Genomic DNA, 22,719 nt, shown 5'->3' with positions numbered 1-22,719 from the left:
TTTGTAGTCTTTTCAGCGTTGACGAAGGATATGTAGTCTTTTCAGCGTTGACGAAGGATTTGTAGTCTTTTCAGCGTTGACGAAGGATATGTAGTCTTTTCAGCGTTGACGAAGGATATGTAGTCTTTTCAGCGTTGACGAAGGATATGTAGTCTTTTCAGCGTTGACGAAGGATATGTAGTCTTTTCAGCGTTGACGAAGGATATGTAGTCTTTTCAGCGTTGACGAAGGATTTGTAGTCTTTTCAGCTATGACGATGGATATGTAGTCTTTTCAGCGTTGACGAAGGATTTGTAGTCTTTTCAGCGTTGACGAAGGATATGTAGTCTTTTCAGCGTCGACGAAGGATATGTAGTCTTTTCAGCGTTGACGAAGGATATGTAGTCTTTTCAGCGTCGACGAAGGATATGTAGTCTTTTCAGCGTCGACGAAGGATATGTAGTCTTTTCAGCGTCGACGAAGGATATGTAGTCTTTTCAGCGTCGACGAAGGATTTGTAGTCTTTTCAGCGTCGACGAAGGATATGTAGTCTTTTCAGCGTCGACGAAGGATATGTAGTCTTTTCAGCGTCGACGAAGGATATGTAGTCTTTTCAGCGTCGACGAAGGACATGTAGTCTTTTCAGCGTTGACGACGGATATGTAGTCTTTTCAGCGTTGACGAAGGATATGTAGTCTTTTCAGCGTCGACGAAGGATATGTAGTCTTTTCAGCGTTGACGACGGATATGTAGTCTTTTCAGCGTTGACGAAGGATATGTAGTCTTTTCAGCGTTGACGAAGGCAGCCCATTCCTGTTCTTAAGCTGCAATAAGTACCCCAGACAGTGATACCCATTTCATATGCCGTTTTTTCAGGTGAGGTTAATGTGCTTTGTTGGCGTTTGTCGCATTAGCATTTATACGCCCTGGTCTCTAACATAACTCTCTGTCTGTCTGTGTGTCTGTCTGTCTGTCTGTCTGTCTGTCTCTCCTAACAACCTCTCGTGCATGCCTGTCTGTCTGTCTCGCGCGCCCCTCCCTGCCCGCCTGTCTGCCTGTCTGTTCTGTCTGTCTGTCTGCTGTCTGCTAACAACTCCGCTGTCTGTCTGCCTGCCTGTCTGTCTGTCTGTCTGTCTGTCTGTCTGTCTCTAACAACTCTGTCTGTCTGTCTGCCTGCCTGCCTGCCTGCCTGTCTGTCTGTCTGTCTGTCTGTCTGTCTGTCTGTCTGTCTCTAACAACTCTGTCTGTCTGTCTGTCTGCCTGCCTGTCTGTCTGTCTGTCTGTCTGTCTGTCTGTCTGTCTGTCTGTCTGTCTCTAACAACTCTGTCTGTCTGTCTGCCTGCCTGCCTGCCTGTCTGTCTGTCTGTCTGTCTGCCTGCCTGTCTGTCTGTCTGCCTGCCTGCCTGCCTGTCTGTGTGTCTGTCTGTCTCTAACAACTCTCTGTATATATTTTTGTGTTTGTTTCGTTGACCCTGTGTTCCCTGTGTGTGTGTATGTCTCTGTGTGTATTTGTATGTGTATGTGTGTGTGTGTGTGTGTATTTGTATGTGTGTGTGTGTGTGTGTGTGTGTTTGTTTCGTTGACCCTGTGTGTGTGTTTGTGTGTGTGTGTGTGTGTGTTTGTTTCGTTGACCCTGTGTGTGTGTGTGTCTCTGTATGTGTGTTTATGTGTGTGTGTGTTTGTTTCGTTGACCCTGTGTGTGTGTGTGTGTCTGTATGTGTGTGTATGTGTGTGTGTGTTTGTTTCGTTGACCCTCTGTGTGTGTTTGTGTGTGTTTGTTTGTTTCGTTGACCCCCCAACTGCAGCGATGTACTCTGTGGAGATTAAAGTGGAGCGGGACAGGCTGACGGGGGAGACCCGGGTCCTGTCCACTAACACCACACTTCCTGTTGACTTCTCTCAGCGAGGGGTCAAAGTTTACGAGGACGAGAGGAAAGGTGATGTCAGCCAATAGAAACACTGGAGGAAAGGTGATGTCAGCCAATAGAAACACTGGAGGAAAGGTGATGTCAGCCTATAGAAACACTGGAGGAACCAGTGATGTCAGCCAATAGAAACACTGGAGGAACCAGTGATGTCAGCCTATAGAAACACTGGAGGAACCAGTGATGTCAGTCAATAGAAACACTGGAACCAGTGATGTCAGCCAGTAGAAACACTGGAAGAACCAGTGATGTCAGTCAATAGAAACACTGGAGGAACCAGTGATGTCAGTCAATAGAAACACTGGAGGAACCAGTGATGTCAGTCAATAGAAACACTGGAGGAAAGGTGATGTCAGCCTATAGAAACACTGGAGGAACCAGTGATGTCAGTCAATAGAAACACTGGAACCAGTGATGTCAGCCAGTAGAGACACTGGAACCAGTGATGTCAGCCAGTAGAAACACTGGAAGAACCAGTGATGTCATTCAATAGAAACACTGGAGGAAAGGTGATGTCAGCCTATAGAAACACTGGAGGAACCAGTGATGTCAGTCAATAGAAACACTGGAACCAGTGATGTCAGCCAGTAGAAACACTGGAAGAACCAGTGATGTCAGCCAATAGAAACACTGGAGGAACCAGTGATGTCAGTCAATAGAAACACTGGAACCAGTGATGTCAGCCAGTAGAAACACTGGAACCAGTGATGTCAGCCAATAGAAACACTGGAGGAACCAGTGATGTCAGCCAATAGAAACAGTGGAGGAAAGGTGATGTCAGCCAATAGTAACACTGGAGGAACCAGTGATGTCAGCCAATAGAAACACTGGAGGAACCAGTGATGTCAGCCAATAGAAACACTGGAGGAACCAGTGATGTCAGCCAATAGAAACACTGGAGGAACCAGTGATGTCAGCCAATAGAAACGCTGGAGGAACCAGTGATGTCAGCCAATAGAAACGCTGGAGGAACCAGTGATGTCAGCCAATAGAAACGCTGGAGGAACCAGTGATGTCAGCCAATAGAAACGCTGGAGGAACCAGTGATGTCAGCCAATAGAAACGCTGGAGGAACCAGTGATTTCAGCCAATAGAAACACTGGAACCAGTGATGTCAGCCAGTAGAAACACTGGAACCAATGATGTCAGCCAATAGAAATGCTGGAGGAACCAGTGATGTCAGCCAATAGAAACACTGGAGGAACCAGTGATGTCAGCCAATAGAAACAGTGGAGGAACCAGTGATGTCAGCCAATAGTAACACTGGAGGAACCAGTGATGTCAGCCAATAGAAACACTGGAGGAACCAGTGATGTCAGCCAATAGAAACACTGGAGGAACCAGTGATGTCAGCCAATAGAAACACTGGAGGAACCAGTGATGTCAGCCAATAGAAACGCTGGAGGAACCAGTGATGTCAGTCAATAGAAACACTGGAACCAGTGATGTCAGCCAGTAGAAACACTGGAACCAGTGATGTCAGCCAATAGAAATGCTGGAGGAACCAGTGATGTCAGCCAATAGAAACACTGGAGGAACCAGTGATGTCAGCCAATAGAAACAGTGGAGGAAAGGTGATGTCAGCCAATAGTAACACTGGAGGAACCAATGATGTCAGCCAATAGAAACACTGGAGGAACCAGTGATGTCAGCCAATAGAAACACTGGAGGAACCAGTGATGTCAGCCAATAGAAACACTGGAGGAACCAGTGATGTCAGCCAATAGAAACACTGGAGGAACCAGTGATGTCAGTCAATAGAAACACTGGAACCAGTGATGTCAGCCAGTAGAAACACTGGAACCAGTGATGTCAGCCAATAGAAACGCTGGAGGAACCAGTGATGTCAGTCAATAGAAACACTGGAACCAGTGATGTCAGCCAGTAGAAACACTGGAAGAACCAGTGATGTCAGCCAATAGAAACACTGGAGGAACCAGTGATGTCAGCCAATAGAAACACTGGAGGAACCAGTGATGTCAGTCAATAGAAACACTGGAACCAGTGATGTCAGCCAGTAGAAACACTGGAACCAGTGATGTCAGCCAATAGAAATGCTGGAGGAACCAGTGATGTCAGCCAATAGAAACACTGGAGGAACCAGTGATGTCAGCCAATAGAAACAGTGGAGGAAAGGTGATGTCAGCCAATAGTAACACTGGAGGAACCAGTGATGTCAGCCAATAGAAACACTGGAGGAACCAGTGATGTCAGCCAATAGAAACACTGGAGGAACCAGTGATGTCAGCCAATAGAAACGCTGGAGGAACCAGTGATGTCAGCCAATAGAAACGCTGGAGGAACCAGTGATGTCAGCCAATAGAAACGCTGGAGGAACCAGTGATGTCAGCCAATAGAAACGCTGGAGGAACCAGTGATGTCAGCCAATAGAAACGCTGGAGGAACCAGTGATGTCAGCCAATAGAAACGCTGGAGGAACCAAACCTCTATCACTGTTTTCTACCTTTGTTGTCGGGTTGTGTTTTTGTTTGGCTGCAAAAGTGACAAAAACATAGAAATGAATGAGGCAAAGTTTAGGGAGAGCCAGCTGTACAACGCTCTACATCAGAGCAGAGCATCCATTATGATTACCTGTTTGGGTTAGTTTAAACAGAGATTAGTTCTTCTACTGGAGATGTAGTGTAGTCAGAGTAACGTAATGTAGAGGTGGAGATGTAGTCAGAGTAACGCAATGTAGAGGTGGAGATCTAGTCAGAGTAATGTAGAGGTGGAGATGTAGTCAGAGTAATGTAGAGGTGGAGATGTAGTCAGAGTAATGTAGAGGTGGAGATGTAGTCAGAGTAATGTGGAGATGTAGTCAGAGTAATGTGGAGATGTAGTCAGAGTAATGTGGAGATGTAGTCAGAGTAATGTAGAGGTGGAGATGTAGTCAGAGTAATGTGGAGATGTAGTCAGAGTAATGTAGAGATGTAGTCAGAGTAATGTGGAGATGTAGTCAGAGTAATGTAGAGGTGGAGATGTAGTCAGAGTAACGTAGAGGTGGAGATGTAGTCAGAGTAATGTAGAGGTGGAGATGTAGTCAGAGTAATGTGGAGATGTAGTCAGAGTAATGTAGAGATGTAGTCAGAGTAATGTGGAGATGTAGTCAGAGTAATGTAGAGGTGGAGATGTAGTCAGAGTAATGTGGAGATGTAGTCAGAGTAATGTGGAGATGTAGTCAGAGTAATGTAGAGATGTAGTCAGAGTAATGTGGAGATGTAGTCAGAGTAACTAGAGGTGGATGTAATCGTAGATGTAGTCAGAAGCGCGTAACGTGGAGATGTAGTCAGAGTAATGTAGAGGTGGAGATTAGTCAGAGTAATGTGGAGATGTAGTGAGGTGTGGAGGCATGTGGAATGAGATGTAGAGTAATGTGGAGATGTAGTAACGTAGTAGGAGTGGAGGTGGAGTAAGAATGATAGTGAGTGCATAGAGATGGAGATGTAGTAATGGTAAGAAGTGGAGATGTAGATGAAACGGAAGTAAAGTACAGAATTGTTGAAATATGAAAGTGTAGTAAGTTTAGAATGATAGATATGTTAGGAGATGATAAGTTGTGGGTGGAGGTATATTTGTGTGGAGGATAGTGGAAGTTGGGTCTTGAGTAGTAGGAACGCACCTGCTGTAGTAGGAAAATGAACGGACCTTTGTTGATCTGAAATGAAGACAGATTCAGCAACGGCACAACCTATTTCTCTCTTTAAATGTTTTCAGAAAGATGTTTTGGTGAACTATTTTCCTAAAATACTTTGATCGTATTCTCAACGCGCCGCCATGACACCGTTGAAATTCTCGAGAAGCCAGACCCACGTCATGCATTCGTCCAATCAGCTGCCGGTCAGGGGCGTGGAGCATCAACCATGGCTGTATGACATGGCGACACCACGCTTCAGTCGTGTCGGAGATATGGATCCGTACCATTAGTAATGTAAACATAGAGGTGGAGATGGAGCCTGAGTAACGTAAATACGTAAATGTAGCAGTGGATATATATACACACACGTGTATATTATATATATATATATATATATATATATGTAGATGTAGTTGGAGTAACGTGACATATGTGTTTATATGGAGATGTAGTTGGAGTAACGTGGTATATGTGTATATATATGGAGATGTAGTCAGAGTAACGTGTATATATTTTTTTTTTTTTTTTTTTTTTTTATATGGTGGAGAGTAATATATTGGATATGTATTGTGTGTTTTGTGATTGTGTCCCTCAGTGGTCCACGAGATGAACGGAGAAGACGGCGTGCAGCTGCTCAGCGTCTCCGAGGTCGAGGATCTCATCCACAAAGCCGACGAGGCGTCCGTGATGTCGCAGACCGTCGCCACGGTGACGTCTCTCCCGACAGCCGAGGAGGAGGAGGAGGAGGAGGAGGAGGAGGAGGAGGCGAGCCCCGAGGAGATCAGGGGTCTGCGGGCCGAGCCGGGCGGCCAGCGTGGCCCGGAGGACGCCAGCGCCGCGGCGCCCCTCACCATGGTGTTCATGGGCTACCAGAGCGTGGAGGACGAGGACGAGACCAAGAAGGTGTTCGGTCTGGTCGGCACGGTGACGGCCGAGCGCGTGCTCCTCGATGACCACGCCGCCAGCGAGGAAACATCGCAGAGCGCCGCGCAGGAAGCTCCGCCTCCAAACGCCTCCGACAAACCTACGGAAACGGCTGCAGCGCCAGTGGGCAACGGGGAGCCAGCGGCCGAGGGAGTTAGGGAAGAGAAGGAAGGGAAGGAGGGGAAGGAAGGGAAAGAAGGGCAGGAAGGAGTGGAAAGGAAGGAAGGGAAGGAAGGGGTGGAGGAGGTGAAGAAGGAGAAGCAGCCGTGTAAGTGCTGCAGCATCATGTGACTAGAGTCAGCGTTTTGATGGTTTGCGACTTGACAAAAACTAATTGACGGGAGACTTGACTTGTGTAAAATGTAACTTCATATATTCGACTTTTTACAGCTTTTGTTGTTGAGGGACTTGTGTTTACTAAGGACTCGACTTGCTTTGGACTCGAGTGAAGCTGCTTCAATTATAATCATCTGAAAAACTAAAAGGACAAAAACTACAGGAACTAAGCTCCACCCACTGCCCTAAGCCCCGCCTCTAACCACATGACATCATTTCCTATTTCTGCTTCTGTTTTTATAAACCTTTCTTTAATTTTTTTCTATTTTCTCGAGGCCTTTTTACTTTTGTACTCCCGTATGTTTCCACTTGTCTCCTCGATGCATCTGATTAGCATTAGCTTAACATTAGCTTAGCATTAGCTTAGGCACACAGTCTACCCTAACCTCTCTCTCTCTATAAGCTCCGCGATATGAAACACTGGATTAATTTTAGAGTGAAGTATTTATTTGTTCCTCCTGCAGAGTTTCAGGATTCTGTTTGTCTTTTTTTGGGGTTTTATGAAAGAAAAAAGAAATAAATAAACGTGAGGCGACAGACTGCTTCTGGGTTCTTCTGTTTCAGATAAACATCCATCACACCAGACAGACACACACACACACACACACACTCACACACACCAGACACAGACACACACACACACACACACACACACACACCAGACACACACACACACACACACACAGACACACAAACACACACACACAGAACACACACACACACACACACACACACACACCAGACACACACACACACACACACACACACACCAGACACACACACACACACACACACACCAGACACACACACACACACACACACACACACACACACACACACACACACCAGACACACACACACACACACACACACACACACCAGACACACACACACACACACACACACACACACACACACCAGACACACACACACTAACTGTTTATTTCTTCAGAAAATATTCGTTTTTTTATGTACTTTCGTTTTGGTGAATTGTTAAAATAATCTGAGAGACTCCTGTTATGTTTTATTGGTAAGTTTAGTTGGCAGTTTATTTAAAATATCTTCTGATCAGTTATGTTTTACCATGTTCTCATTTGAGTTCATAGCCTGAGTTTGGTTCTGTTTAATTATGAGCTCAAAACTTCTGTTGCTCTTAGGTGTGTTGTAAAGTAAAGTAAATTCAAACTTTAAATTGGCTGTTTGGTCCGTGTTGTCGGACCTCAGCAATGAAGCAGTAGAGTAAGCTTTTTAAGCTTAATTTTTAATATAACTTATTGTAATTTCTAATACAACTGACTGGTGAAGTAGGAGGGCTATTGTTTTGGGGGATATTTTTGGCAGTTAGGTGGTCCGTAAGGTTTTTGTTATTGGGTAAGTGGTCCTTGGTCTGAAGTTTGAGAAACCTACACCTATTCTTCTGGGACACAAGTAGTTTTGCCTAGGATGGCAAAGGCATGTCCCGCCACACTCAGCCTTACTCTGTGTCTGATTGGCTAACCCTGGTGTTTAGCCTAACCCTAACCAATCCCACACCTCATGCCTAAACCTAACCCATCCAATCAGAGGCAGAGTAGGGCGGGACATTCCTTCACCATCCTGGGAAACAAATAATTGGCTAAAAAATGGTCTCCCATGACAGCACAATATTGTTTCATATTTTTTAACTAAGATAGGATCAGATGAGCCTGTATTGGTTTATTAATGATATTGCTATAATGATGGTTTGGGTTTATGCGAGTGCAGATAATGTGAGTCTATGCAGGTCTCTGTCTGCAGCTGCTGATTTACAAGAAGTCACATGACTCACAGGAACAGAGCTGCAGGTTAACACCCAGAGATAAAACTCTGCTGCAGACTGAAGTACAACCACAGAGGCTTCTCTTCAACCATCATTTAGACACAGCAGGACTTCCAGAAACGAGTAAGAAACTTTTTCTTTTTTGCTTTTCATGCTGCAGATCTTTATGTAAATATCATAGTGTATACTTTATAAACCTTATGATTTGACAGCCTATCTTTACAAAGTGCTCTCTGAACACACTTCTGCATTATTAATGTTCTTGAGGAGTTTATGGATTGTGACTGTTTAAACAACTAAAGACTGTTCTTCATAAACAGTCTAAAATCCTTACAGATGACATTCTGTCGTGGAAGTTTTCATGAAGCAGCAGAGTTTAGTACATATCAAAGATCAAAATTAAAGACTGTTTGAGAATTAAACCAAAGTCTGGTCTTTGAGCATTTATTATATTTAGCAAAATAGAGAAATACAGATTCACAGGTACACGCAGCACAACTGAATGAGCATTTCTGACTTCTAGTCTAAACATCACACATTATATAGGAAAGAAAGGGAACATCGCAGAATCATGCTCCGACCTTTATCCATTGTGCTGTCACTCAGTCACATACCATAAACAATTCTAAGTTAGTTTACAACCCTCCCTTGCTATTGTTTACAACCCCCCTTGCTATTGTTCTATCTTTTAGCCAAAACACCTCTTTCCTGGGAGATAGGAAGAAAACAAAGTTTTCACTTTCGTAGGCAGTCTTCGGCCTTCTTCACTTGTTATATAAGAACACAAATAACAGGCTGGTTAAACCAACATATCTTCTACTATGCTATAGTTGAGGGCTGCATCTGTTTTCCCCTCTGATGCTTTAGGAGTCCACAGGAAGGAATTGGATTTTGTGGAGGTTTGCAAACAATTGTTAAACTAATGGTTAACATCTTTAAACAAACGGTTAAAATAAAATTTGCCATCACAATTCCTATTTGTATTTTTCTGTCTGCTTGTGAATGTTATTTTAGTTAATCAGTCAGCACTTGAGATAACGTTCAACAAACCTATAACCCCATGTCTATAGAAATGTTTAAAGCTAAAAAAAAATGACTAAAAAGAAACTCTTGACAGTTGTGACGATCCCTGCTGTGTCTGGCTGTTCACCTGTCTCCGGACGTTTCTCAATACCAAGAATGCAAACTACGGACTTGTGTTCTTGGGGAGAACGTTCTTGCTGGTTGTTCTTGGAAGAATTAACTCGCAAGTTCACAAGCACCGAAAACTCTGTTAACAGTTTGAGACGATGCGTTCTTCCTGTTATTGATCAACACCCCCAGCACAGAGGCTACCTGCAAGGCTCCAAAATACCAGCTAGATATAAAAACCACAACAATATAACCACTTTGTATTAAAACAATCTCCGGACAAGAAAACCTCATAATGCTACAACTATTGCAATAATATTGAAAAATAAAACTAATTGAGCTTTAATTTGATTGTTTATGGTTTAGCTCAAACACCCCTTACTTACTCAAAAGAGTGGAACGCGATCCCTACTATTATTAGTGTATAAGTTTAAGTCATTTTAAATAAAAAAAATAAATAGGCATATGCACTGGTGTGTCCTAGACTGAAACTCAACTTCTAATCAATCAGAAAACAAATACACCAAAAATATGAACTAACTACAAAATATAGAAACCAAAAAGGAAAGTCCAAGGCACTCTCTTTTAGAAAAATACAAAGCCTTTATTTATGGCTAAGTCATCATGAATCTTAAAGTACTCCGACGTCTTTCGGCATACAAGCCTTCGTCAGGGAGTCAATCAATTTCCAAAACAGGAAAAGACCTTCTTATAAGCTTTCAAACAGACCAATCAAGAAACACAACCAATGAAAAGCCTTCATCTTGGTAGAGGAAGGTTCAGAGTTGTAGGATTATAGAAAGACCACTAGATGTCCTCATTGGTCATACATAGACCAGTGTATTTGACTACAAACCAAGGTTAAATTCAAAATTCAAAACATGTACAGCACAAATAGAAATAGAAATGGACCCAATTGAAAAATAAACAATATGGTTTTAAAGAAAAACACTGAGATCAAGTCCTTCATTTAGGCCTGGATAACTAGTAGCCTGCAGTTTATCAATCCAGAAACTTTCTCTCTGGTTTAGTTGTTTTTGTCTGTCCCCTTTCCTCAGTGACAATGGAATATGATCAATTCCACAGATCTGTACGGTCGATGGATCACTATTATGGTGTTCTCTGTAGTGCCTCGCCATAGGATAGTTCATGTTGTCCGTGCGAATTGCATATTTATGTTATGCCAAACGGTCCTGTAGACGCCTCTTAGTCCTTCCTATATAGAACACTTTGCATTCAGGGCATTTTATGACCAATGAGGACATCTAGTGGTCATTCTATAATCCTACAACTCTGAACCTTCCTCTACCAAAATGAAGGCTTTTCATTGGTTGTGTTTCTTGATTGGTCTGTTTGAAAGCTTATAAGAAGGTCTCTTCCTGTTTTGGAAATTGATTGACTCCCTGACGAAGGCTTGTATGCCGAAACGCGTCAGAGTACTTTAAGATTCATGATGACTTAGCCATAAATAAAGGCTTTGTATTTTTCTAAAGAGAGTGCCTTGGACTTTTTTTTTTATGATTATCCCATCCAAAGAGGACCTCTAGCTAATTTTAATTTAATTTTAATCCTGGAAGCGCTCCGCTACAGACATTTAACTACAAAATATAATGTAGGCTATAGCCTATGGCATAATTTAAACAAGTCTCCCGAAAAGAAACGGGTGTATCTCATAGACTAATAATATACAGTCTATCTATGGTATATCTCTCTGATGTGTGTGTGTGTGTGTGTGTGTGTGTGTGTGTGTGTGTGTGTGTGTGTGTGTGTGTGTGTGTGTGTGTGTGTGTGTGTGCGCTTGTTGAGATTAACTCCGAAAAGACAGTTAACCACGTGTGTTGTGATATTTACACAAACGATCCGAAACGGCGAAATAAAAGCCTCAGATGTACGGGACCGGTCTAAAAGACCTCCGGGGTCCTACAGCGGGGTCTCCGAGTGTGTTTGTGTGTGTGTGTGTGTGTGTGTGTGTGTGTGTGTGTGTGTGTTTGGGGGGGAGCTAGCGGCCCCGGCAGGCGCAAGCTGGCGGCCGACTCATTTTATGGAGCTCCGAAAACTCCGAAAACTTTGGAGCAAATTGTCAATTCTGCAAAGATTTTGGCAAGACTGCCTGTATTCAACATATAAACCGTTCACTTCTCGCCTAAAATGTTCTCAGAAGTGAATTAAGTGATGAATAAGATGACGAAAATTGTTAAAATTGTCCCGTTTTTGGGCTGTCTATGTACTGTAAATCCAACCATCATTGAATGCCGAAATGCATGTTGGGATACAGGTGCTGCAAAGTTCATACAAGTTACCAACCGATGTATCCTCGGTAAATGGGCGTGTCAAGAATACATCCGGGAATTTTAACTGTTCTTGGCGAAATGGGAACTTGTGTATTGGGACAGTACTTTGGAAACACGAGATGACGTTTCACAGGGACACAAGAACACAAGTCAATAGAAGAACACAGATTGGGAAACGCCCCGTGTCTCTGCAGGAGCTCGTCAGAGTAACCTGGAACACCTGAGGGTGCCCCGGCAGCTCTGGTCTCTGCATGTGGCTGGCTGCTGCTGGTCCTGTTCCCCCTAGTTCCATTGGTTTCCTTTTTGGTTTGTTTAGGTAGTTAGTAGGTAAAGTTTATCTTTATTTGCTTGCACTGTTTATACACACACACACATAATCCCTCATGCATACTTAAACCACTGACAAAACTGACAACCACACTCCACACCTTAATAACCCTAGGGGCGCTAACTAATGAAACACTCCTGTGCTCTGACTTTGTTCTTTCAGGCTTGATCTCTCTGCTGCAGTTTTCTGCTCTCTGGTGCGAGAATCAGGAAGACACCGAGACCTCCATCATGGCCACCGCCGACCAGCTGCTGGAGCTGATGTTCTCCTGGATCGAGCAGAGGGAGAACTGTGCCAAGCAGCTGAAGAAACTGGCCCAGGAGCTGGAGTCACTCAGGGAGAAATGCAACGCCAGTGAATGTGTTGGCAACACAGTGGCAGTGGTAGGATCTGCATGTCTGATTGGGGCCGGCGTGGCCACTTTTTTGACCGCTGGAGCAGCTGCTCCATTTTTAGGTTTGTTAGGAGCAGCGTATTCAGGTGTAGGCTTCGCTGTATCTGTGGGGACTAAAATCACTGAGCACTTCTTATCCAGCAACACCATGAAAGAGGCGCAGAACATAGACAAGAAGAGCAACGAAATTACAAATAAAATACAAAAACTGTTTGAGCAACTGAAGGCGGAGTGGGAGGAGGCGAGTTCCTCCGCTGACCCAGATGATCTGGACCGACACATCATGACTGAAATCCTGAAAGCCATGGCCAGACATAGTGGACTGGATCAGAAGATCAACTTCCGCAAGCTTGGTGATGAGCCAAAGTTTTTCTTCGATAGAAGATGCATCATCCGGGTCTTGGTCAATACAGTGATGGTTGGAGTTTTGGGAATTTTAGCATTTTTCACATTTAAACTTAGTGGGAAAAAATCTAAATGTTTGTTTGCTAAAGGATCACAAAAACTCATCAAACTAATGTCTACAACTGCATTTAAAACAGCCCTTAAAGGAGGAGCCACGGTAAGATTCTTTACAGACATGTATTTATACATAAATAAACATTAATCAGACAAAAACATCCACATATAACTATGTCACAATTGTATTTTCATGATTGGCAATCACAGATTTACTGTATTGACATTTTAGATACATGTCCATGTATTGTATGTTTATGTATTTTCCTTGGAGCTGACAGTATGATATATTGAACATTAATCATGTATTATTATGTATTCATGATCAGGTTGTGGGAGGAGCTGTTGGAATGGCGTTTGCACTTTCTGAGGCGATTGACAGCTGGAAAGAGCAGATCAAGAAGAACCATGTGACTGAAGCGAGCCAATCACTGAGAGATACAGCTGACGCTATTCTAAAGATGACCCAGACACTGAGGGGACAGTTTGACAACATTAAGTATGAAGTTTTCAGTTTACTAAAGTTCCCACCCAGATAATCCAAAACAAAGGAATTTCACCCACGGGACAGAAGTTCCTGTCCTCGAAGTACTGCTTATGCAAATTGGTATTTTAACCGAAACCTTACCGTCGTTTTTGGTGCCTAAACTTAACTGTCACGTAGGTCTAATAGTGACCTGTCGGTGTAATATTGTACGATATACAAATTGTTGTGCATATGTTTTTGTACAATATGATACAAACCTGTTAAAGGGGTGATAGAATGCAAAACCGATTTTACCCTGTCATAGTTGAATAACGACAGTTCGGTGGGTAAATAGGACATACATAGATGCTCAAAGTCCCACTGACACCCCTTTACTATGAAAATCTCATATTTTGAAACTGCCGCTGAAAACGGGCAAATCCCAACAAAGCTGGAAGATGTCGTCAACCTCCCAAAAACCGGAAGCTTTGTCAGCCAGAGAGTGTATTAAGAGAACGGTCACGCCCCAACATTTACATAGGCTACACAACTGACCTGAGATCAGGTAGTCTTCCGAATCTAGGTCGCGCAGATCTCTGCTATTCCATTACAAAATTCACATCTGAACCTTTTTTATGCGAGAAATCAACAATGTAAAGCTCAAATATGGGCCGTTTTACGAAAATGGATGTCTAATTGCACATTTTGTCCGACTGTGTGTCGGAGTTCAGAGGCCGGTGCTGCCTGTGTTGTTGCCTCGCCGCCCAGCCAGCCTGCCTTCCTTCACACACCCCGGCCTGCTCTGAGGTAGATGGAGCTCCGTTACGACTGGCAGCCCACAGCACTCCATATCCGCGCAAAGTCACCGGTTTTTGGATAATGGATTACTACACGCCGGTGCTCTGACAGAGCTCCAGGACCTGCAGCTCCCCTCTTCCTAATGCCAGGTGTGTGTGAGTGAGAGCGCGGTCAGAGAGCTTGTTACGCCAGCAATCTCTTACCACAGGTTCCAGTTAATCTTATAATGTGTGTAATTATAATGTGTTGAGTTATTTAAACAAACGATCGGTGAAATACACGCCTCTTGTCCGCGAGTCTCATTGATAGAGCCTGCGGCTGGATGGAGCTATAGCTAGCCTCTTCTTAGAATTACTCTGGAATTCACAAAAATTCATTAACTTGAAATCGGACACCGTTGTTAGCTTTATAAAATATTTAGTTAGATGTTGTATAACTGGCTTGACGAAATTCAAATTGTAAATATACTCGAATACGACCAAAAATGAAGCTAACTAGCCGCAATCTTGTACACCTAGGATTGTAGGGACAGTCGCAGCTAACGAAACCATTACAGTTCACAAATATTCATTAACTTGAAATCGGACACCGTTGTTAGCTTTATAAGACATTTAGTTAGATGTGTAAGTGGCGTGACGAAATTCTAACTGTAAATATACTCGAATTGCAACCAAAAATGAAGCTAACTAGCCGTGATTTGTAGCTACACATAGATAGGATTGAAGGGACAGTCACAGCTAACGAAACAACTAAACTTCACAAATATTAATTAACTTGAAATAGGACACCGTTGTTAGCTTTATAAGACATTTAGATGTTGTATAGCTAAGTGGCGTGACATTGTGTGTAACATGTGGTAAGAGATTGCTGGTGTAACAAGCTCGCTGACCGCGCTCTCACTATCACACAACGGGCCATTTAGCTAGCAGGAAGAGGGGAGTTGCAGGCCCTGGAGCTCTGTCAGGGCTGCCAGACTAACGGAGCTCACAGCAGGCCGGGGTCTGTGAAGGAAGGCAGGCCGTGCGGCGAGGCAGCAGCACCGCCGCTGAAGTCCGACACACAGTCTTACCATATTTGCAATTAGCCATCAATTTTCGTAAAACGGCCCATATTTGAGCTTTATATAGTTGATTTCTCACATAAAAAAGTCTCAGAAGTGAATTTGGTAAGGAAACCTTGCAGTGTCTGGAATATGAGATTCTGTCGCTTCTCTAATGGTTGTGTATTGGGGATTCGCTCAACCAATCCGCAGCATCTCTGATGTCCGCCGTAACTTGGTCGGCTCAACCAATAAGCGCGCAGCTCATCTAAATATTCACGAGCATACCATATTTGGAAGAAAAGCTCTTGTTACAAATAGGGCCAAAACACAGGGATGCATAAGGGCCAATAAAATATCATCCAGGCCATTTTCAGCCCAACCAATGTTACATACCCCATTAGGAGACCATAAGGAACAGTGTAAAATACTCTATATAATCATTCTATCACCCCTTTAAAGAAGATAATTTGTGTAATGTTGCAGCTGTTGAAGCAAAATCAACATTAACAGAGACATTAGAAACACTACAGAATCTTTATTTGAAAAAATTGTATATTTTACAATGCTTTGAACCAACTACCTACCGACATGTTATAACCACCTAATACCACACTAGGAACGCTCCAGTAACCTCTAACAATGCAGCTAGGACTCTGGCAACGCAGCTACAGGACTCTAGCAACGCAGCTACAGGACTCTAGCAATGCAGCTACAGGACTCTAGCAATGCAGCTACAGGACTCTAGCAATGCAGCTAGGACTGTAGCAATGCAGGTACAGGACACTAGCAACGCAGCTACCGGACTCTAGCAATTCAGCTACAGGACTCTAGAAATGCAACTACAGGACTCTAGCAATGCAGCTACAGGACTCTAGCAACGCAGCTAAAGGACTCTAGCAATGCAGCTACAGGACTATAGCAATGCAGCTAGGACGCTAGCAATGCAGAGGACTCTACCAACGCAGATACAGGACACTAGCAACGCAGCCAGGACTCTAGCAACGCAGCTACAGGACTTTAGCAATGCAGCTACAGGACTCTAGCTATGCAGCTACAGGACTCTAGCAATGTAGCTAGGACTCTAGCAATGCAGCTAGGACTCTAGCAACACAGGTACAGGACTCTAGCAATGCAGCTACAGGACTCTAGCAATGCAACTACAGGACTCTAGCAATGCAGCTAGGACTCTAGCAACACAGCTACAGGACTCTAGCAATGCAGCTATAGGACTCTAGCAATGCAACTACAGGACTCTAGCAATGCAGCTAGGACTCTAGCAATGCAACTAGAGGACACTAGCAATGCAGATAGGACTCTAGAAATGCAGCTACAGGACTCTAGCAACGCAGCTAGGCCTCTAGCAATGCAGCTACAGGACTTTAGCAATGCAGCTATAGGACTCTAGCAATGCAGCTCGGACTCTAGCAATGCAGCTAGGACTCTAGCAATGCAGGTACAGGACTCTAGCAATGCAGCTATGACTCTAGCAACGCAGCTACAGGACTCTAGCAATGCAGCTAGGACTCTAGCAACGCAGCTAGGACTTTAGCATCGCAGCTACAGGACTTTAGCAATGCAGCTAGGACTCTAGCAACGCAGCTACAGGACTCTAGCAACGCAGCTACAGGACTCTAGAAATGCAACTACAGGACTCTAGCAATGCAGTTACAGGACTCTAGCAACGCAGCTAGGACTCTAGCAATCAGCTACAGGACTCTAGCAATGCAAGTACAGGACTCTAGCAATGCAGCTACAGGACTCTAGCAATGCAAATACAGGACTCTAGCAATGCAGCTAGGACTCTAGCAATGCAGCTACAGGACTCTAGCAACGCAGCTACAGGACTCTAGCAACGCAGCTAGGACTCTAGCAACACAGCTAGGACTCTAGCAATGCAGCTACAGGACTCTAGCAACGCAGTTAGGACTCTAGCAATGCAGCTACAGGACTCTAGCAATGCAGCTAGGACTCTAGCAATGCAGCTACAGGACTCTACCAACCCAGCTACAGGACTCTAGCAACGCAGTTAGGACTCTAGCAATGCAGCTACAGGACTCTACCAACCCAGCTACAGGACTCTAGCAACGCAGTTAGGACTCTAGCAATGCAGCTACAGGACTCTAGCAACGCAGCTACAGGACTCTAGCAATGCAGCTAGGACTCTAGCAATGCAGCTAGGACTCTAGCAACGCAGCTACAGGACTCTAGCAATGCAGCTAGGACTCTAGCAACGCAGCTACAGGACTCTAGCAATGTAGCTAGGACTCTAGCAACGCAGCTACAGGACTCTAGCAATGCAGCTACAGGACGCTAGCAATGTAGCTAGGACTTTAGCAACGCAGCTACAGAACTCTAGCAATACAACTACAGGACTCTAGAAATGCAGCTACAGGACTCTAGCAATGCAGCTAGGATTCTACCAACGCAGCTACAGGACTCTAGCAACGCAGCTACAGGACTCTAGCAACGCAGCTACAGGACTCTAGCAATGTAGCTAGGACTCTAGCAACGCAGCTACAGGACTCTAGCAACGCAGCTACAGGACTCTAGCAATGCAGCTATAGGACTCTAGCAATGCAACTACAGGACTCTAGCAATGCAGCTAGGACTCAAGCAATGCAGCTACAGGACTCTAGCAATGTAGCTAGGACTCTAGCAACGCAGCTACAGGACTCTAGCAACGCAGCTACAGGACTCTAGCAATGCAGCTATAGGACTCTAGCAATGCAACTACAGGACTCTAGCAATGCAGCTAGGACCCTAGCAACGCAGCTACAGGACTCTAGCAACGCAGCTACAGGACTCTAGCAATGCAGCTATAGGACTCTAGCAATGCAACTACAGGACTCTAGCAATGCAGCTAGGACTCTAGCAATACAGCTACAGAACTCTAGCAATACAGCTACAGGACTCTAGCAATGCAGCTACAGGACTCTAGCAATGCAGCTAGGACTCTACCAACGCAGCTACAGGACTCTAGCAATGCAGCTAGGACTCTACCAACGCAGCTACAGGACTCTAGCAATGCAGCTATAGGACTCTAGCAATGCAGCTATAGGACTCTAGCAATTCAACTACAGGACTCTAGCAATGCAGCTAGGACTCTAGCAATGCAGCTACAGGACACTAGCAATGCAGCTAGAGGACTCTAGCAATGCAGCTACAGGACTCTAGCAACACAGCTACAGGACTCTAGCAACGCAGCTACAGGACTCTAGCAACGCAGCTACAGGACTCTAGCAATGCAGCTATAGGACTCTAGCAATGCAACTACAGGACTCTAGCAATGCAGCTAGGACTCTAGAAATGCAGCTAAGACTCTAGCAATACAGCTACAGAACTCTAGCAATACAGCTACAGGACTCTAGCAATGCAGCTACAGGACTCTAGCAATGCAGCTAGGACTCTACCAACGCAGCTACAGGACTCTAGCAATGCAGCTAGGACTCTACCAACGCAGCTACAGGACTCTAGCAATGCAGCTACAGGACTCTAGCAATGCAGCTATAGGACTCTAGCAATTCAACTACAGGACTCTAGCAATGCAGCTAGGACTCTAGCAATGCAGCTACAGGACACTAGCAATGCAGCTAGAGGACTCTAGCAATGCAGCTACAGGACTCTAGCAATGCAGCTACAGGACTCTAGCAATGCAGCTAGGACTCTAGCAACGCAGCCACAGGACTCTAGCAATGCAGCTAGGACTCTAGCAATGCAACTACAGGACTCTAGCAATGCAGTTTGGACTCTAGCAACGCAGCTACAGGACTCTAGCAACGCAGCTAGGACTCTAGCAACGCAGCTACAGGACTCTAGCAATGCAGCTACAGGACTCTAGCAATGCAGCTACAGGACTCTAGCAATGCAGCTAGGACTCTAGCAATGCAACTACAAGACTCTAGCAATGCAGCTTGGACTCTAGCAACGCAGCTACAGGACTCTAGCAACACAGCTACAGGACTCTAGCAATGCAGCTACAGGACTCTAGCAATGCAGCTACAGGACTCTAGCAATGCAGCTAGGACTCTAGCAATGAGCCAGCCCCTATAATATGGCCACGCCCACTTACTCAGGCCACGCCCCTTTCATAACATTTGAACCGTTTAAGGTATACCCTGGTGTGAGGTATCATTGAACTCAGCAGAGACTTCATTCTTCATTGGTGATGGATGATTTGCGGAGTCTGAGTGCCGCGCAAATGCACGGTCGAAAGGAGGGGTGTCTGCCGGTAACCCCAACGCGCGCAGACGCACAAGGGCCCATCCATCGCTGCTCGCAGCTTTAATTATTATTATTATTATTATAGCTAGAATATTTGGCGAGACCAATGGCCAAGTTCAGGAAAAGTCAGAGTGCAAATACCAACAAGTCAATGACATGTCTGAGACAATAGAAAAATGTTTTGAGTCTCTACAAGTTCTACAGCACTGTGAACAAACCCCCAGGAACAGCCCCATGTCTGGAAACAACCAAGGGCTTAGCGGCCACTGGTTTTTAACATGCACTAATGGCCGAATCCTGAATTATTTAACTGGGCATGATGAAGACGCATAATGAACACGAGCAGACCCACGGGACTGCGCCCGGCTGAGTCGCCCTGCACTGCAGGCTCATATGACGGTTCTCCTGAGATCCTGTAACTGTAATAATGTCTATATGACTGTAATTTATCATGTGTATTATCTTATAATACATCTGAGGATGCTATGATTTAAAGCCTGTAACGTGGATGTAATGTAATAAACGTCTCTGTTCCCAAACTGCCGGGGCTATCGCTAAAATTAGCCAGTAGCACAACGTAATGATTACATCTCCTTGGTTCTCTTAATACATCCATTGTTTATATGATAAGAATTATCAATGAAAACAATGAAAACACAATGTTTTTTTGTAGTGAATATTTAAGACAATTAACGTGTTTAGCTACTCATTTCCACTAGAGAGAAGCTCCTGAACGAGTGCATTGCTACGACAACTAAAACTGTCACTAGTGCGCATATGTTTGATGTCAAGGGCCAGTTAACATGGATGATCGGGGTATTTTTCGAGCTCCATGATTGCTTAATGCACTAACTCTCATTGGAATGAATGGGGCTTTGCACCAAACGCTGTAACAACTTCTTCTAAAACTGTGACCTACGACCAGATCCCACAATTGCTTAGTCAAATTCAGTTAGTCTAAAGCCAACATCATGCTAGCCAGCAACATTTCACAAGTTCTTCCCAATTTTTTTACCAAGATGTCATTTTATTGTAAAAGTTTGTTTGCTAATCATCATTCAACATAGTTTGTTTTTGTATGATTCTAACTGCAAGTTCACTTGTTTCATTCACAGGAAGATGTTAGTTGACATCGCTAAGCGTCAACAAGAAGAAGAAGAAAAGCTCTCCAGAGATAAAAACAAGACTCAAGACTGTACATTTCATTTCTCTCCTCTCATTCAGGTAAATATACTTTATATTATTATTCTCTCTTTAACACATTTAAACTTTGTATGTTTATATCTGCAATCATTCAGAACTTATTCTGGCTGCATCAGGACTTTATGGATTTCTTCTGCAGAAAGATTTAGATTAATAATCCTGTGTGCAGTTATTCTGCGCTGTAGAAACTCCTGATGTCACTTAACAAGTTCTTACATCATCAGACAGTCAGGAGACATTTATAAAACTAAAGATATACGCTACGTTAGGAAGGAAGACATGTTAGATATGTCAGAGTAAAGTCTCTAACAGCTTTTATATGATAATATAAAGAGATGTTAGATATGTCAGAGTAAAGTCTCTAACAGCTTTTATATGATAATATAAAGAGATGTTAGATATGTCAGAGTAAAGTCTCTAATAGCTTTTATATGATAATTTTAAGATATGTTAGATATGTCAGAGTAAAGTCTCTAACAGCTTTTATAACTCTGTGTTCTCCAGATCAACATGAAGATGTCTATCTTTGCTGGTGTTCTGCTGCTCTCTGCTGCTCTGCTCTCTGCTGACGTGCTCTCTGTGCACGGAGGTAACAAAGTGAAGCACGATGTTAAATGGTTTACAAACCAGCACATCGCTGAGGAGATGAAGGGAAAGGAGATAAACTATGACTGTACCAACATGATTAAAGGCAGAGGAATCATGAAGGACGACGGCCGCTGTAAGTGGTCCAACACCTTCATCATAGCGCCTTTAGAAGCCTTAAAAGCCATCTGTAACACAACAGAACCAGTGAAACCTAATAGTAATATCCATCAAAGCACAATGCCCTTTGACCTTTATGACTGCTTACAGACGATGGAGTCTGCTCAAAATAAAGACAAATTTCCCAACTGTGTGTACAAGAAAGGTGAATTTAAGAAGCAAAAGAGAATTGAAATTGGATGTGATAAAAAAGGCAATCCTATACACTTACAAGGGTTTCTAGGGTAATCTATTACTAACTGATGAATCAGAGTAATGTGTTACTACCTGATGAATCAGAGTAATCTATTACTACCTGATGAATCATATAGTAATCTATTACTACCTGATGAACCAGAATAATCTATTACTACCTGATGAATCATATAGTAATCTATTACTACCTGATGAACCAGAGTAATCTATTACTACCTGATAAACCAGAGTAATCTATTACTACCTGATTAATCATATAGTAATATATTACTACCTGATAAACCAGATTAATCTATTACTACCTGATGAATCATATAGTAATCTATTACTACCTGATGAACCAGAGTAATCTGTTACTACCTGATGAACCATATATTAATCTATTACTACCTGATGAATCATATAGTAATCTATTACTACCTGATGAACCAGAGTAATCTATTACTACCTGATGAACCAGAGTAATCTATTACTACCTGATGAACCAGAGTAACCTGTTACTACCTGATGTGTAATGGGAAAAATTACATTTAAGCATAATTCTTTATATTTTTATGTTTTATTTCTACTTTAATTCTCTCACAAATGCTGAAAGAGTCTATCTCATTTCCCACATGTAGATTTTGATTCTAACTTTGTGAGACATCCAGTCTGGAACATTATGTGAGCACTGTGAGCCTGAACCGATAAAGGTACAAGGTCACCCTAAAACTATCTCTAGTCTTCCCATGCCAGTTAAGATGTAACAGGGGGGTGAAAGTCGTACCGGGAGGAGGAGGTGAGATGGCTCCAAGATGTCTCTTGTATTTCTCTGATTGTCTTAATGTGTA

General features: G+C 43.5%; 2 protein-coding genes across 4 annotated transcripts in view; both read left to right on the top strand.

The window, feature by feature from the left end:
• palm1a (paralemmin 1a) overlaps positions 1-7,335 on the top strand; it is a 17,750-nt gene extending 10,415 nt beyond the window's left edge. For 2 of the 3 annotated variants that reach the window (XM_039812173.1, XM_039812174.1), the window contains exons 9-10: positions 1,785-1,916; positions 6,134-7,335. In XM_039812173.1, coding sequence (XP_039668107.1) covers positions 1,785-1,916; positions 6,134-6,753 — 752 coding nt within the window. In that variant the 3' untranslated portion in view covers positions 6,754-7,335. The remainder of the gene's footprint in view (positions 1-1,784; positions 1,917-6,133) is intronic. The other variant, XM_039812175.1, reaches the window with a different exon arrangement.
• Positions 7,336-8,589: 1,254 nt separating this feature from the next.
• Positions 8,590-22,008, top strand: LOC120565851. Its single transcript, XM_039811909.1, has 5 exons — positions 8,590-8,719; positions 12,509-13,302; positions 13,529-13,698; positions 20,842-20,950; positions 21,434-22,008. The coding sequence occupies exons 2-5, from the start codon at positions 12,577-12,579 to the stop codon at positions 21,920-21,922; spliced, it is 1,494 nt and encodes a 497-aa protein (XP_039667843.1). The 5' UTR covers positions 8,590-8,719; positions 12,509-12,576; the 3' UTR covers positions 21,923-22,008.
• Positions 22,009-22,719: the final 711 nt, after the last annotated feature.

This window comes from Perca fluviatilis, chromosome 9 (genome assembly GCF_010015445.1).
Source record: "Perca fluviatilis chromosome 9, GENO_Pfluv_1.0, whole genome shotgun sequence".
NCBI classification, from domain to species: domain Eukaryota; kingdom Metazoa; phylum Chordata; class Actinopteri; order Perciformes; family Percidae; genus Perca; species Perca fluviatilis.
This window is presented reverse-complemented; position numbering and strand designations above follow the sequence as displayed.

What these genes read in the sequence shown, in the direction of transcription:
- LOC120565851 (XM_039811909.1), top strand. Translation starts at nt 12,577, where the DNA reads ATGGCCACCGCCGACCAGCTGCTGGAGCTGATGTTCTCCTGGATCGAG. An exon ending in GGACAGTTTGACAACATTAA is followed by an intron (nt 13,699 to 20,841) that starts GTATGAAGTTTT and finishes TTTCATTCACAG; the next exon opens with GAAGATGTTAGTTGACATCG. An exon ending in ATTTCTCTCCTCTCATTCAG is followed by an intron (nt 20,951 to 21,433) that starts GTAAATATACTT and finishes TGTGTTCTCCAG; the next exon opens with ATCAACATGAAGATGTCTAT.